General features: G+C 44.0%; 1 protein-coding gene across 4 annotated transcripts in view; it reads right to left on the minus strand.

Annotated features, from left to right (window-relative positions):
• Nucleotides 1-12764, minus strand: part of PCYT1B (phosphate cytidylyltransferase 1B, choline) — a 41091-nt gene that overhangs the window by 23562 nt on the left and 4765 nt on the right. The window contains exon 1 of one of the 4 annotated variants that reach the window (XM_030272354.4): nucleotides 8054-8274. The exons of 1 other annotated variant lie outside the window; for it this stretch is intronic. In XM_030272354.4, coding sequence (XP_030128214.1) covers nucleotides 8054-8155 — 102 coding nt within the window. In that variant the 5' untranslated portion in view covers nucleotides 8156-8274. 4 annotated transcript variants of the gene reach the window in all.

Below are 12764 nucleotides of genomic sequence, written 5' to 3' on the forward strand. Positions count from 1 at the left end.
ATCAATGCCAGTGTAAAAAAAAAGTTCTGTTCTCTCACAGTTGACTCAGGATGACTAAGGAAGGTGGTAAACTAAAAATATGGCAAACTATAAGAACAATAACTTCAGCATTCTGTTTGCAAGCATTTCAAATTAACTTTGTTGCTCTTTCTGGGCTTTATCTTCAATCAAATATACTTTGCTCATCATTAGTATTAAGTAATTATTAAGTGCAAGATGGAATTCCAAATTGAAGGCACTGCAGAAGAAAAGCAACTTCCACTGCCATTTCAAGAAGCATAATGATGTATATATGTAGAGATTCCTAGATTATGAAACTAGAATAACTTTTATGTAATCTAGTGTAATATTTGCAAAAGGCCAAAGAATTTTGTGACAAGATTCCTCCTGCATGACAGCCATGACTTCTGACTGAACTGGAACACGTTATTTAGAAAATGAAATCATCCCTAGAGGTAGGACAGGCCCCAAGTCAATCAGAGTTCAAGTGAAAGAGTTGCCAATGAAGTACCTCAACGTCCATGAACACCAGCCAGAAGTGAAATGTGACCCTTGGGAACTCATCCACCTGATCCCACTCCCCTGGCTGGCATGGCCAGGAGGAGATGGGAGGAGCTCTGCACGCCAGTGATCCAGACAGGACTCACTGGAAGAGCAAACTGCAGCAAAGGCACTGTGCAGTCCATGAGCCTGGATGTTCTCCTGTCCTGATGGCTACAGACAGGAAAGCTGTCAGACATCCCAGCACCAAGGAGGGATACACAGCATTCCAGGATAAAGAAGCTTGTGGCTCCTTCAAAGGAGCACTGGTTGCCAATCATCAGCCTGCAGACACCATGGCCAAGAACCAAACTGGCTGGGAGGCATTTTGCAACTCAATGCCCTGTGGCAACTGTGTGCTGGCCCAGGAGTAATGCTGAAGGTTGGCCATGATCAACAGACCAAAAACACGTCACCATTGCTCTAATGCCACTCTGTGTTTTACTGATCAATTCAGTGGAGATAACATCAGCTCCTGTGTTTTGAATGTCTATTACAGATTTCTTTTTATTTGTGCATTACTGTATAGAATCACACAGCCATGAAGGTTGGAAAAGAGCTTTAAGATCATCCACTCCAACTGTCAACTCAGCACTACCACTGTAACCCCTAAACCAGCCAAACACATCACCCAGTGCCAGATCAGATGCCTCTTGAGCACCTCCAGGGATGGTGACTGCATACATCCCTGGGCAACCTGTTCCAATGTATGACCACCCTAACACTGAAAAAAAATTGTCTAATATCTAACCTGAATCTCCTCTGTCTCAGCTTAAGGCCACTTCCTCTGGTCCACTCACTGCAGGCAGGCATAGCAGAAGAGACCATCTCCCACCTCACTACAGCCTGCTTTCAGGCAGCTGTAGAGAGCAATGAGCTTTCCCCCGAGCCTCCTCAAGAGTACACAAACCCAGCTGCCTCAGCCGTTCCTCACAGGACACTTCCAGACCCTTCACAACCCTTGCTGCCCTTCTCTGGACACACTCCAGCACCTCAGTATCTTTTCTGAAGTGAGTGGCCCACAACTGGACACAGTGCTGGAGGTGTAGCCTCACCACTGCTGAGTGAGGGTGCCAATCACTGCTCCTGCTGGCTGCTCTACTGCTGATACAGGCCAGGTGCCACTGGCATTCTTGGCCACCCGGGCACATGCTGGCTCATTGTCAGCTGGCTGGTGACCAGCAATCCCAGGTTCCTTTCTGCTGGGCTGCTCTCAATCCACTCCTCCCCCATCCTGTAATGCTGCATGGGGTTGTTGTGACCCAAGTGCAGAGCGGGGCACTTTCCCTTACTGAGCTCCTGCAACTGCCCTCAGCCCATTAATGAGTTGTCCAGGTTTCTCTGTAGATCCGATCCTTCCTATCCTGAAGCAGACCAACATTCCCACCCCATGTAGTGTCATCTGCAAATTCACCTGATATACGGCTAAAAGAACCCAACTCTGCTTTAACACAGGCAAGGGTTAATCTTCGGAAAGCAACTCAGTTATATAGCTAAACTATTGGGTGAATTTGGCCCAAAAATCAATCTCTACTTGTGCTTCTTTACAGAGATACTTTACATTTATCAATTATTTCATGTCAGATGTAGGACAGCATTTTGTATAATCCATTACTCAGAAACAGAGCTATGAAGAAGCAAAAAACCCCCAAAGCTTTTTTTTCCTCCTGCACAGGAGACACATATTCTGCAGTTCCTCAGCTGTCAGCAGAAAAACTCTGGGAAGATCTATTTTCCCATAGGGAGGGTGATGGGCTTCTTTACAAGATCCCTGATTCATCCAGTGCTTTCAAGAGGTTTTCACCTTATACCATCTGTTTGTATGTGTGTCAAACAGGAAAGCAGATTACACGGAAACAAAGGACACAGTGGGATAGACAGTTATGGCTGTACTCAATGTCTGTATGTGATTGTGGATGTGTGAGTATACACTACACACATTCTTGCCTGTGTAGTCAGTATCTGCCTCCTAATTCTGTATTTCTTCTGCTCCATCTCCACGCATGTGCTGAGTTCTTTTTACACTTTACACATATGTTATATTATAATGTTGTCTATGTTCTGAGGAGGGAGCAGAGAGAATCTATTTACAATGTTTTTCCACTCCTTTTTAAAGGTATAATACAAACCTTTGTAGTAATGGCAACAGCACATTTTAAGAAGTTGGTAATATTCTCCTAATAAAACCTGTTTCGAAAATATCATTGCATTTGCAAGCACAGAATGCAATATATAAAATATAATGTCTTCTCCCTGTGTTTATGGGTAATTTCTGATTCCTGAAAAGGTATCTGTAGTACTGTGTATCTGACAAATATGTACTGCAATATATATGAACTGAATATATATAAACTGCACGTTCTCTGATGTAAAAAGGGGAAATTGAAGCAGATTTTTAATGTCTATGGGCAATTCAGTTTTTTTAAAGTGCAGCAAAAATTGCTACATGTCCCCAAGCACAAACTTCACTTGGCACATTTTTATGGGTTTGTGGTTTTATACAGTAGCCAACATTTATGAAAATTAAAATTAATCCAGAGCAAACCCCAAACTTCTAAAGGACCAAATAAATATTTTGTCAAATAAAGTAATTTTGGGTTCCTTAAATGTAAGGCTATTTACATATTTATTTATGCTTAATTCCACATTGAAGTAAACAGATGGCAGACCCCCTGTCAACATCACGTGAGAGAGAAACAGATGCATGGGACACTTTTTAACCACAATAAACTTGCCCTACATTAATCATTGGCTCCTCTGATTAAAATTGCCTTCCAGTGATATATGCAAGACGAATATGAAGATCTATGAAAGCTCATGGAAATAAAATACTGAAACGATTCTAGGAGTTGCATCAGAACCTCTTAAAACACTCTCTGTAAATATGAAGGGATGAAAATACAGAAATTCAAGGCATGCACACTTTCCTTGCAATTATTTCAGATTTAGTTTTTGAGTTTTTTGATTAAAAGCAGCAATAAGAAATTGTCTAAAGAAGTAGAGTGACTCCTTGAACCATTATAAAGCTCCAGTGTGCGCAAATACTAAAATGTTCTCCTCTACTCTTCAATAAAATAAAAAAGTAATAGTGTTTTTCAAATGTACTTGAATAACTGGACAAAAATTCAATTCACGTACTCTCATCTTTTCTAAAAAATTCAAGAAAATAAACAAAATGGCTAAAGCAGCTGATACCTAAAATTATATGGGATCTGTCACTTTCAGTTGTACTTGAGTCTCATTCTCCAAGTACTGTAGATTCAGTGGCCCCAAGATACTTAATACCTAATTCCTATTGACCTGCAAAAGCCTGCAGCCTCTGAATCTCACAACACTACAGAAGTAAATGTGGGCTTTGGAGCAGTCCTGGGATTGCAAGGGTGAATCTCAAGTGGCCCTGACACTTGCCTTGGCAGAACATGGTTTATCTGCCATATGGCTAGATGAAGTATCCAGCTAGTCTGTCATTGCAATGATGATGGAAAAAAGCCCCCAATAAACTATTCAGGTACTTCCACACAGGGCCCTGATGCCATTTCCTGTGCAAGAAATGAGAGCTGGCCACAGCTTCAGCTGCCTGACAACAGACATCCAAGGGTAGTATGGATGTCACATACCCTTGAACAGCCCAGTATTTTGGGGATAGCACTGCCTAGGGCACAGCAGACAGAACAAAAAGCACTTAGATGCTTCTTTACATCATCTTAAAGATAGATTCACTTTAAATTAATGAAAACTGCTGCTTAATTCCTCCTGCCTTGCCCTCTACACACCAATATGCCTGTGGGCACAGGCCAAACCAACCACATGCGTACCTATCTACTACTCCTTCTCCTTCCTTGTAATTCACCCCAGCTAATTCAGGTGGGGTTTTGCTTAGCTGGTTTCTTAAATTAAGCACTGTGATGGAAATCTATGTTGCATTGCCCTGCATATCCTCAACTTATCTAATCCTCAGTTAGGCTCTGACAGTTTTGAAAATAAGACATTGGTTCCCAGGTCCTGAGAGTATTTTATCACATGTTTCCACTGATGCCTGTGTTGGAAGACAGAGACATGAAATACAAGGAAAAGAAGCTCTCAGTGTGTTCAAGGGAGAGATGAGACCAAACAGTACATTCTGAAGGTTTTTTTTTCAAGTTTAAATGTGTATTTGGGTTTGCTTTATCTGCAGCACTGTCCTTATAAATTGCCATTGATTTCTTTCATGAAAGGTGTTGCATGGAACTGTCTTCCCGAACAAAGTGTGTTGAAATGCCTGTTTGTTTCTTTCACGTGAGGATTGGAAATTTTCAAAGGACACACCAGTCCTTCATGGAGCTACACATACCTGGGACCAAAGTGAAACTCTTGATCCCAAGTGATACAAATACATTATAAAAAAATAAGCAAATAATTTCACAAGGTTTTGTATTTCCTCTTTGGTACTTCCCGCTATGGTATCTCACAGTTAAACTAAGAGCTTTCCTTTTTAGTACCGATGCACACAGGCGAACCCTAAGGGCAGGATTCCCAGGCTGAGATCCACAGCCCAGCAGCACTCTGCAGCTTACTGAAAGTTATCCAGGGACAACTGCCATGCCATGAGTAAGTGGCATGATATGACCAGGGGTCATGTTTATCCCACTGAAAACAGTGAAGGCCCCATGACCACGGGCATGCCGAGGATTAAAAATATGAATGGGACCGCAGTAGATGAGAACACGGCCCAAGACAGCAGTTTGGTCCAGATGAGAAGAGAGATAAATGCAAAAGGATGCAAACCAGGATTGGAGAAATGCTATTTGTGAGAAGTTTTTTCTTGACTACAGAACTCCTAAAATCACCACAATGGATAAAACAGGTGACTCCAGTGGGTTTGTTTCTCTGCTATGCATTGAGACCAAGACCTGTGGAGTCACTCAGACATTTTCCTGGCATTAAGATACATGGAAGTGGCGAACACAAAGAAGGCAAAGATTAAGTCAGAGATGGAGCAGAGGATTTGACTGAAGCAACACAAATGTTCATTAATGCTTCAGCTGGTTAAGAAAATGCACAGAGTGTCTTGGGAAAAAATTAATGACAATTTATAATTACAAAAGTACCAGGCACTGGAAAACATCAGGTTTCAATAGACGTTGAAACTTACCCTAGAACTGCCTTCAATGTCCCCTGATTTCCTGATCTGTGGAGGACATAGGTTCTTTACTGCTAGTGTGACAGCTCCTGACAAGCTAGCAGACTTCGTAGTCTAAAACCAGAGGTCTAATGGCAGATATCCATTACAAATATTCACAGTTTTACAGCTTTAAAGAAATAATTCCTGTTTCAATGAAAAGGATTATAACAGTGTCAGAAAAGAACGAATCCCTTTTCACTTTCTAAAATTTGAGGTGATTTCTCAAGAAAAACTGATTCCTACAACTTAGTCCATCTATAAACTGAAAGCCCAGATAATTAGTTTTAGAGATGTGTGAGAACCAATGAACAGCATTAAGAAGTAATCTGTAAATATATCTGTAAATATTACAGACTTGCCACCAGTTATATTATTCTGAAGTACCAGAACCATCCTGAGGTATCATCCTGAGGTACAAAAATATGAAAACGTTACCTGAGACACCCTCTTTCCTTTACAGTAATAGTCTAGGTGACAAGGTTACTGGCCCACCACTGCACATGCTACCTTCAAAGGATGAGATCAGATCAAGTACTGAAGATCTTAAAAAAGATCTGATAGGAACTTGATGTCCATGTTATTAAACCGTCTATCAAGGGGTGATTCACTTTAACTGTTCAGAACACCCACCCTTAATTTTTCTTCAGACATTGCTTGACTACACTTGTTTGCCTCACTCTCTATGCTCTGAGTTCAGTGTATTGCTTTATACTTTACCAGGCAACCTTTTTTTTTTAACCTGAAGATAACAGAGATCTGATGACTGATGAGGTATCACTTCAGAAGGACACACTTTCCACAAATATTTATTGAAAATGTCTCCATTGTCCATTACTGGTACTCAGGAAGAACTAAAGCATCATAATGAATTCCTGTTTCATTCATGTACTCCAACTGTCACCCTAATTCCAAAGAAATTATACTGGAATGCATGATACTGTAAATACTGGTATCATACTGTCACTCCTTTCTTTAAAATCTTTTAAAATGTCAGACTACACAGAGTAATATATTCAAACAGGTTGTTATATCTGAGCTTTTGACAGAGAAATCTCAGACAGCCTGTACGAACACACTGCAGTAACTACATGTGAGCTAACTTTCATTATTAAAACAGCTCCAAAAGCTTTCCATGAACAAATTAACAGTTATCTTTAAAGCTGAATCTAATTATAACATGAGCAAGAAGAAAATATTAATTTAGGTCAGCTCCAATGACTGTTGCTATTTCTTGTCATATCAGAACAATGTCTCAACTACAGTGTTAAATTTAATTATTGAAGTTTGATGTTTAAATATGTTTTAATTAGCACTGCGACTGAATTCTGGTGTTAAATGATTTAATTTCCAGTACTAAACTGTTGCATACATCATGCATTCTCACATCTTGACACTGCCTCCACAATTCTGTGGTTGCATTTGTGTATTGCCATTATTAACTTTCTATTTGCCAATGGTTCGTACCATGCTGAGGTAAGGAGAGATTTTCCTGGTGAGAATAGTAACAGATTTAAATAAGAAGCAAGGAAACACTCGAATTTTTAAATGAGCACATGAAAAGAAGGACAGCTCTCAGAACCTGAACTCTTGGGGTACAGCAGCCTTGTAGAGTTACCTACAAGGTCTGAGGGAATCTTTAAGCAAACAACCTCAGAGGAGTTACTTCAAGTATCACTCTCCCAGCCCTTCCTCATTCTCCTGTCCCCCCAAAAACCGCAGCTCTCCGAGACTCTCTTCTTCCTTACACATCCTGAATCGAACGGGCAACTCCTCACTGGACTCTTAAAGTTGAGAAACGCGGGATTTGCCGTTCCTGAGCGCAGTACCCCGTGCGAGACCCGGCCTGCAGGGCAGCGCGGGGCCGGGCGGTCACGAAGGAGCCCCCAGGGACTGCCATTCCCGGGGGGAGCGGCACCGGAGCGGCCGGACCGGCCATCGCTCCCCGCCGCCAGCTCCTTGGAGGGCGGGCCGCCCCTCTGCCTTCACTCCTGGGAACGGGCAGCTGCTTAGATCGTCACACGCCTCCCGCCGCCGCTCCCGCCGCCCGCACACATGTGGCAGCCGCGCCGCTGGCCGGGCGCGCCCGGACGCGCCAGGAGCGCGGGGGATCCGGGATTTTAACGAGCGGACCAGGAATCCTGCCTGCTGTCACCGCACCGCCCCGGGTTCTTGCGCGGCACGGCACAGCCCACCTCGGACAGCGTCCGCTCGCCCTTTCCCTGGCGTTGTACAAAGGGACCCGCCGTGAGGCGGCACCGGCCGCCCGGGGGCTCCCTCCCTCGTCTCCGGCCCAGCGGCCCCGCAGCACCCGGGGCAGCTCGAGCGGGCGGGCCGCGGTCGGGCCCGACTCACCAGGCGCGGCTGTGGGCAGGTGTGTTCCAGCTCCTCCATGGCCTCGGAGGGGGATTTGGGGATGCCTCTTCCTGACTCAGCACCGGCCGCACGCACTGGCATGGCCGCCGCCCGGGCCCGCCCGGCGCGGGGGGTCTCCCCGGGAGCCGCCCGGGGGCTCGGCCGCTCGCGTCGCCACGGCAACCGGCGGGCCCCGCCCCGCTCTGCGCGCGCGGGGGCGGGGCCGGCTGATTTGCATGCGGGCTCCTGGTTGGCTGCTGCCCCGCCGCGCCACCGCGCGCTGCCCACGGCGGCTCGGCGGGCGGGCCCCGCCCCCGCGAGTCTCAGGGGCCGGAGTGGGCCCGGCCGGGGGGAGCGGGGCGGCGGCTCCGACCGCCCGGCTGGAGCAGCGCCGTGCCACAGCACACGGCACAGGCTGCGTCCAGGAGGGTCTGGAACATCTGCAGTGAGGGACTGCTCAGCTTCTCTGGGCAATCTGTTCCGCTGACCGGTCACCTGCACAGTGAAGTTCTTCCTCATGTTCAGGTAGAACTTCCTGTGCATCACTTTCTGCCCGTTGCCTCTTGTCCTAAGCTTGGCAACCCCGAGAGGAGTCTCCTAAAGGCTCCGTCCTCTTGGCGCCCTGCCCTATAAATATCTATTTACATACATTAATGAGGTTCCCTCTCAGTCGACTCTTGTAGACACTGAACAGGCCCAACTTCCTCATCTGTTCTTTGCAAGAGAGGTGCTCCAATCCCTTAATCATATTTGTTGCCTCCACTGGACCCACTCTAGGATCTCCATGTCTCTCCTGTCCTGAGGAGCCCGGAACTGGACACAGCACTCCAGATCCATCTCGGTGGGGCTGGGTGGAGGGGCAGGATCCCCTCCCTGACCCGCTGGCAGGGCTCTCCCTGATGCACGGCAGGATCCCGTTGTCCCTGTTGGCCCCAGGGCGCTGCCGGCCCAGCCCCGAGCCGCGCTCCGGGCAGCAGGCGCGGTCCGTGCCGGAGCGGTGGGGCCTGCGGGAGGCAGCGCCGCGCCAGGAGCCGCATCGGCGCGTCCGCCCCGACCCCGGGCGCGGCTGCACAGCGGGGCCCGGCGGCCTCGGTAGCCCACTCACAGATACCGACTCCACTCCCAGCGAGCCGCGGTGAGCTTTGGCCGGCTCAGGAGCAGCCGAAGGCGGCGCGGTGCTGACCGGACAGCTCCCGCCTGCCCCGCCGGGCAGCCCGGGAGCGCCAGCCCGCTCCCCTCCCCGGGGAGCGGCCCGGGGCTGGGAGTACCGAATTCTTGGTGCTGAAAAAATAACAGTTTTGGCAAAAGTGTCGTTCTGTTCTGCTGAGAGATGGATAAAGAACGTGGCTATAATGGTAGCAACTCTCTCTTAAGTTGCAAAAAAATGCTTCTAATCATAGGCAAATTCAGAGTTCCCAGGCCCTTCAAGTGGAACCTGGCTGACACCTGCCCAGGAGCCACGACTGCATCTTTAGCTGTGCTGTACAACTGCTTCAATACATACAACTGTAGCTTTTACACTGCTGAAGTGAAATTACCATCCTTCTTTCTCTTAAATAGCATGAGAATATAACCAGGATAGTATAAAGCCAAAAATTTTTAGAACAGAGAAGCTCCACTGGCTATTGTTAACCTTGATAGAATCAAAAAAGTGGATTTTGGTAATACTTAGTTTCAGTGGGCACTGTCAATATTGTTTTTAAAAATCAGACTTCATTAGAGGACACGAGCATCTAAAGCCATCCAGACCGTTAGGAGTTACAAGAGAATTGTGCCTCAGGGTCTTTCCCCTTGAGACCTGAGTTTCAAACTTATTTATCTTCTGCACCTCTTCAAAGAAAACCAAGCATAATACAAAAGTGTATGAACTATGTGAAAGGGAAACGAGTAGATAAGTAAATAAGAGGAGATGAGAAAGAAAGCAGAAAGAGAATGTAAAAAGAAAGAATGAGACAGCTGTCAAGAAAAAAGGAAAATACATGTCAAAAGAGGTGGCTGAACAAGAAAAACAGGTAGCCAAACTAAGTGAATCTCACAGCTGAATCTTTTCCCTACTAACTGAGTTCCTTTATCAGTGATTCTGCAAGAACTACTCACACATTATGGAAAGCATACTCAAGGGAAATGATTAAACCATGATTAATGCAGCACTCGGCCTGAAATTTGTAGCTCATTTTCTTAGGAGAAATATTTGCAGGAGTGTTACGCTGTTAGAAGAATATTTGGACAGCACAGATGAGGAGTGCTAGGACTGGAGCAGCCAGAGGAAGCAGGCAGCCCTTTTATAAACCCACCCACACATGCCAGCTTTTCAGCGATTAGTGCTGGTGTCCTGAAGGTGTAGCACCAGGTATGGACATATCCAGGGTGAGTGTCCAGCCCTCCCTGATCAGGCAGGTGCAGGGGAATAGAGATGAAAGGAAAACAGACTTTCTTAAAGCTGGATGATTGCCAATGTACTGGAAATGTAAATTCCCTTGCCTTCTATTTCTTTTAAGTATGAAATGCCAGATTTCATCTTTGCTTTCATGCTGAGAGTGTGCTATTGACTCCAGATGCATTTTGATTAATCTTCTCTACAGACAGGTTTTTCCATATACATGTAACATTACAGAATGTCACTCTTGTGGTATCATCTATCTAAGCTGGGCCAGAATTTCAAAGTGGAAGTGGAATACTTTTCATCCTGCTTATTTAATTTGTATCTCTGGTAAATAATTTATGTATTCTGTCCTTCTGTTTGAAGAGCATTAAAAAAAATATATTGTGTACCTCATTACAAGAGAGAAAGCTGAAATAATGAGAAGGATGAGAGAAGGATGTAGGGTCTGTCATGTCTGTCCAAATGGAATTTGTCTAAAAATTTTAGTCAACATATTGTATATCTTGAATAACATATCCTAAACTGCATCTTCTAGGTGTTTGGGGCTAAATGAGCTTTCAAAAGGCTGAAGTGTGTCTCCTTTACTCTCTAAAATAAATAAAAACAGATTAGGTTTGATTGGAAAAGCTCAACAGATGGTCTTCTGTGAATGCTTACAAGTCAGCCAGCTTTTAAAAGAACAGTGGAGCAAGAGGCGTGGGTGGGGAGGTTCATGCATCTAATTTCTTTTCTGTCACCAATATCCTGTGCCAGGCTGCTCACGGTCTCCTGGGCAGCTCCCGCCACTTCTTCACAAGTTACAGGGAATTAGCACCATAGGCTTTAATGACTGAACCCTTTGCAACAGCTGCTTGGGTTGAATAGACATCTGATGCATAAAAATCTTGTCCCAGGGTGTACAAATTACAGGCAAACAAGCCAGGAAACCATGATCCCAATCCTCCTAGCACTAATTTCAAGGTCTGAATTGAATAGGCACCAAACAGGGAAAAACTTCAGTTGTTAGGAGGGTTCCACCTGATACGTAGTGGTTTGGGGGTTTTTAATACAGAACTTCAGTTCTCAAACAGCAACCATTAATTATAAAACATGAAAAAAATCTGTTTAGATATTACATTTGAATCCTCTCATTTCTCAAACTGAAAGTATGATCCCTCTCAAGCACCAGTTAGCCAAGCAGAAGTTGCATTTAAAATGGTCTTTACCTGAGAGAGGCTGCAAAAGTCTTCTGACTTATAATTGAGTCAAAATGAAGACAAGCAGTCCCTCACATAATTTCTGTTCAAAAGTCATCAGGAAACTGAAAAAAAAATGTGTGGCTGAATAGTGTTTGACTTCAAAGACAAGCATCTACAAGAAAATGGGATAATTTACTGAATATTTAACTGATGAGATTTAATAAATTTTGCTTCAATGGATATATTTTGGATACTGAAGGTTTTAACTGAAAGACTTCATAAGGTCAACCGCAAGACTTTGTAAGATGAAGAAATGGTTTATGTCTGGAGCTGATTTTTTTAAATTCTGTGTTTCTATGTGTGTATATATGTATGCTTGAATCCCTGCATTTATGTATGTAGGTATCTGTCAATGTCATGCTAATGCTAGACATGCTAGAATTAATAGTCAAAAATAGCAGAAAAAGATACCTTATTGCTGAGATGCTCATATATTTTTAGACTGAGATTAAAACACACAATAGTTGATATTTTTTCCCCACCTATTGTGTAGGTGGGAAAAAAGGTAGAGAATGAAGGGTATGAATTAAACTACACCCTATAGGTTTTCATAATCTCCAACACCAATCACTTGGCTGCTTCCATATAATGTTGGCTGATACTGTAGCTTTATTAATTTTTAAGAGCAGTTCATCATTCCAGTGGAATGAACAACACTTAAAACTATGCTCTTTTTGTCAGAATAAATAAAAAAAAATTTACTATTTATGAAATAGTCTTATAAAATGTATGCAGATTAAATCCACAAAATTTTTCTATATGCAATGACAGCCTATAAATTATGAAAAGTAAAAACATAGTATTTGGTACAGTGTGATTTTATAGCTGGTTCTTTCCTCAATTCTTTAGTGAAGATGTGGTGTTTAATAAAATCTTTGTTCTCGGGATAGTTGTATAGAATCAAATTAGTCAGTATTTATATAAGAGTTTAACTAAAAATGTCATGTTAATCCTGAAATGTTTTACATGTAAATCATCTGAAATATATAAATTCTTGAAAATAGTGGCCTTTGGTGATGCCAATCATCTATGCTTTGTAGCACTGTTTTGAATAAGTGGCATTACCCACTTTGGGAGAGGTTCTTTGTGT

The sequence above is a fragment of the Taeniopygia guttata genome, chromosome 1 (assembly GCF_048771995.1).
Source record: "Taeniopygia guttata chromosome 1, bTaeGut7.mat, whole genome shotgun sequence".
Classification (NCBI taxonomy): domain Eukaryota; kingdom Metazoa; phylum Chordata; class Aves; order Passeriformes; family Estrildidae; genus Taeniopygia; species Taeniopygia guttata.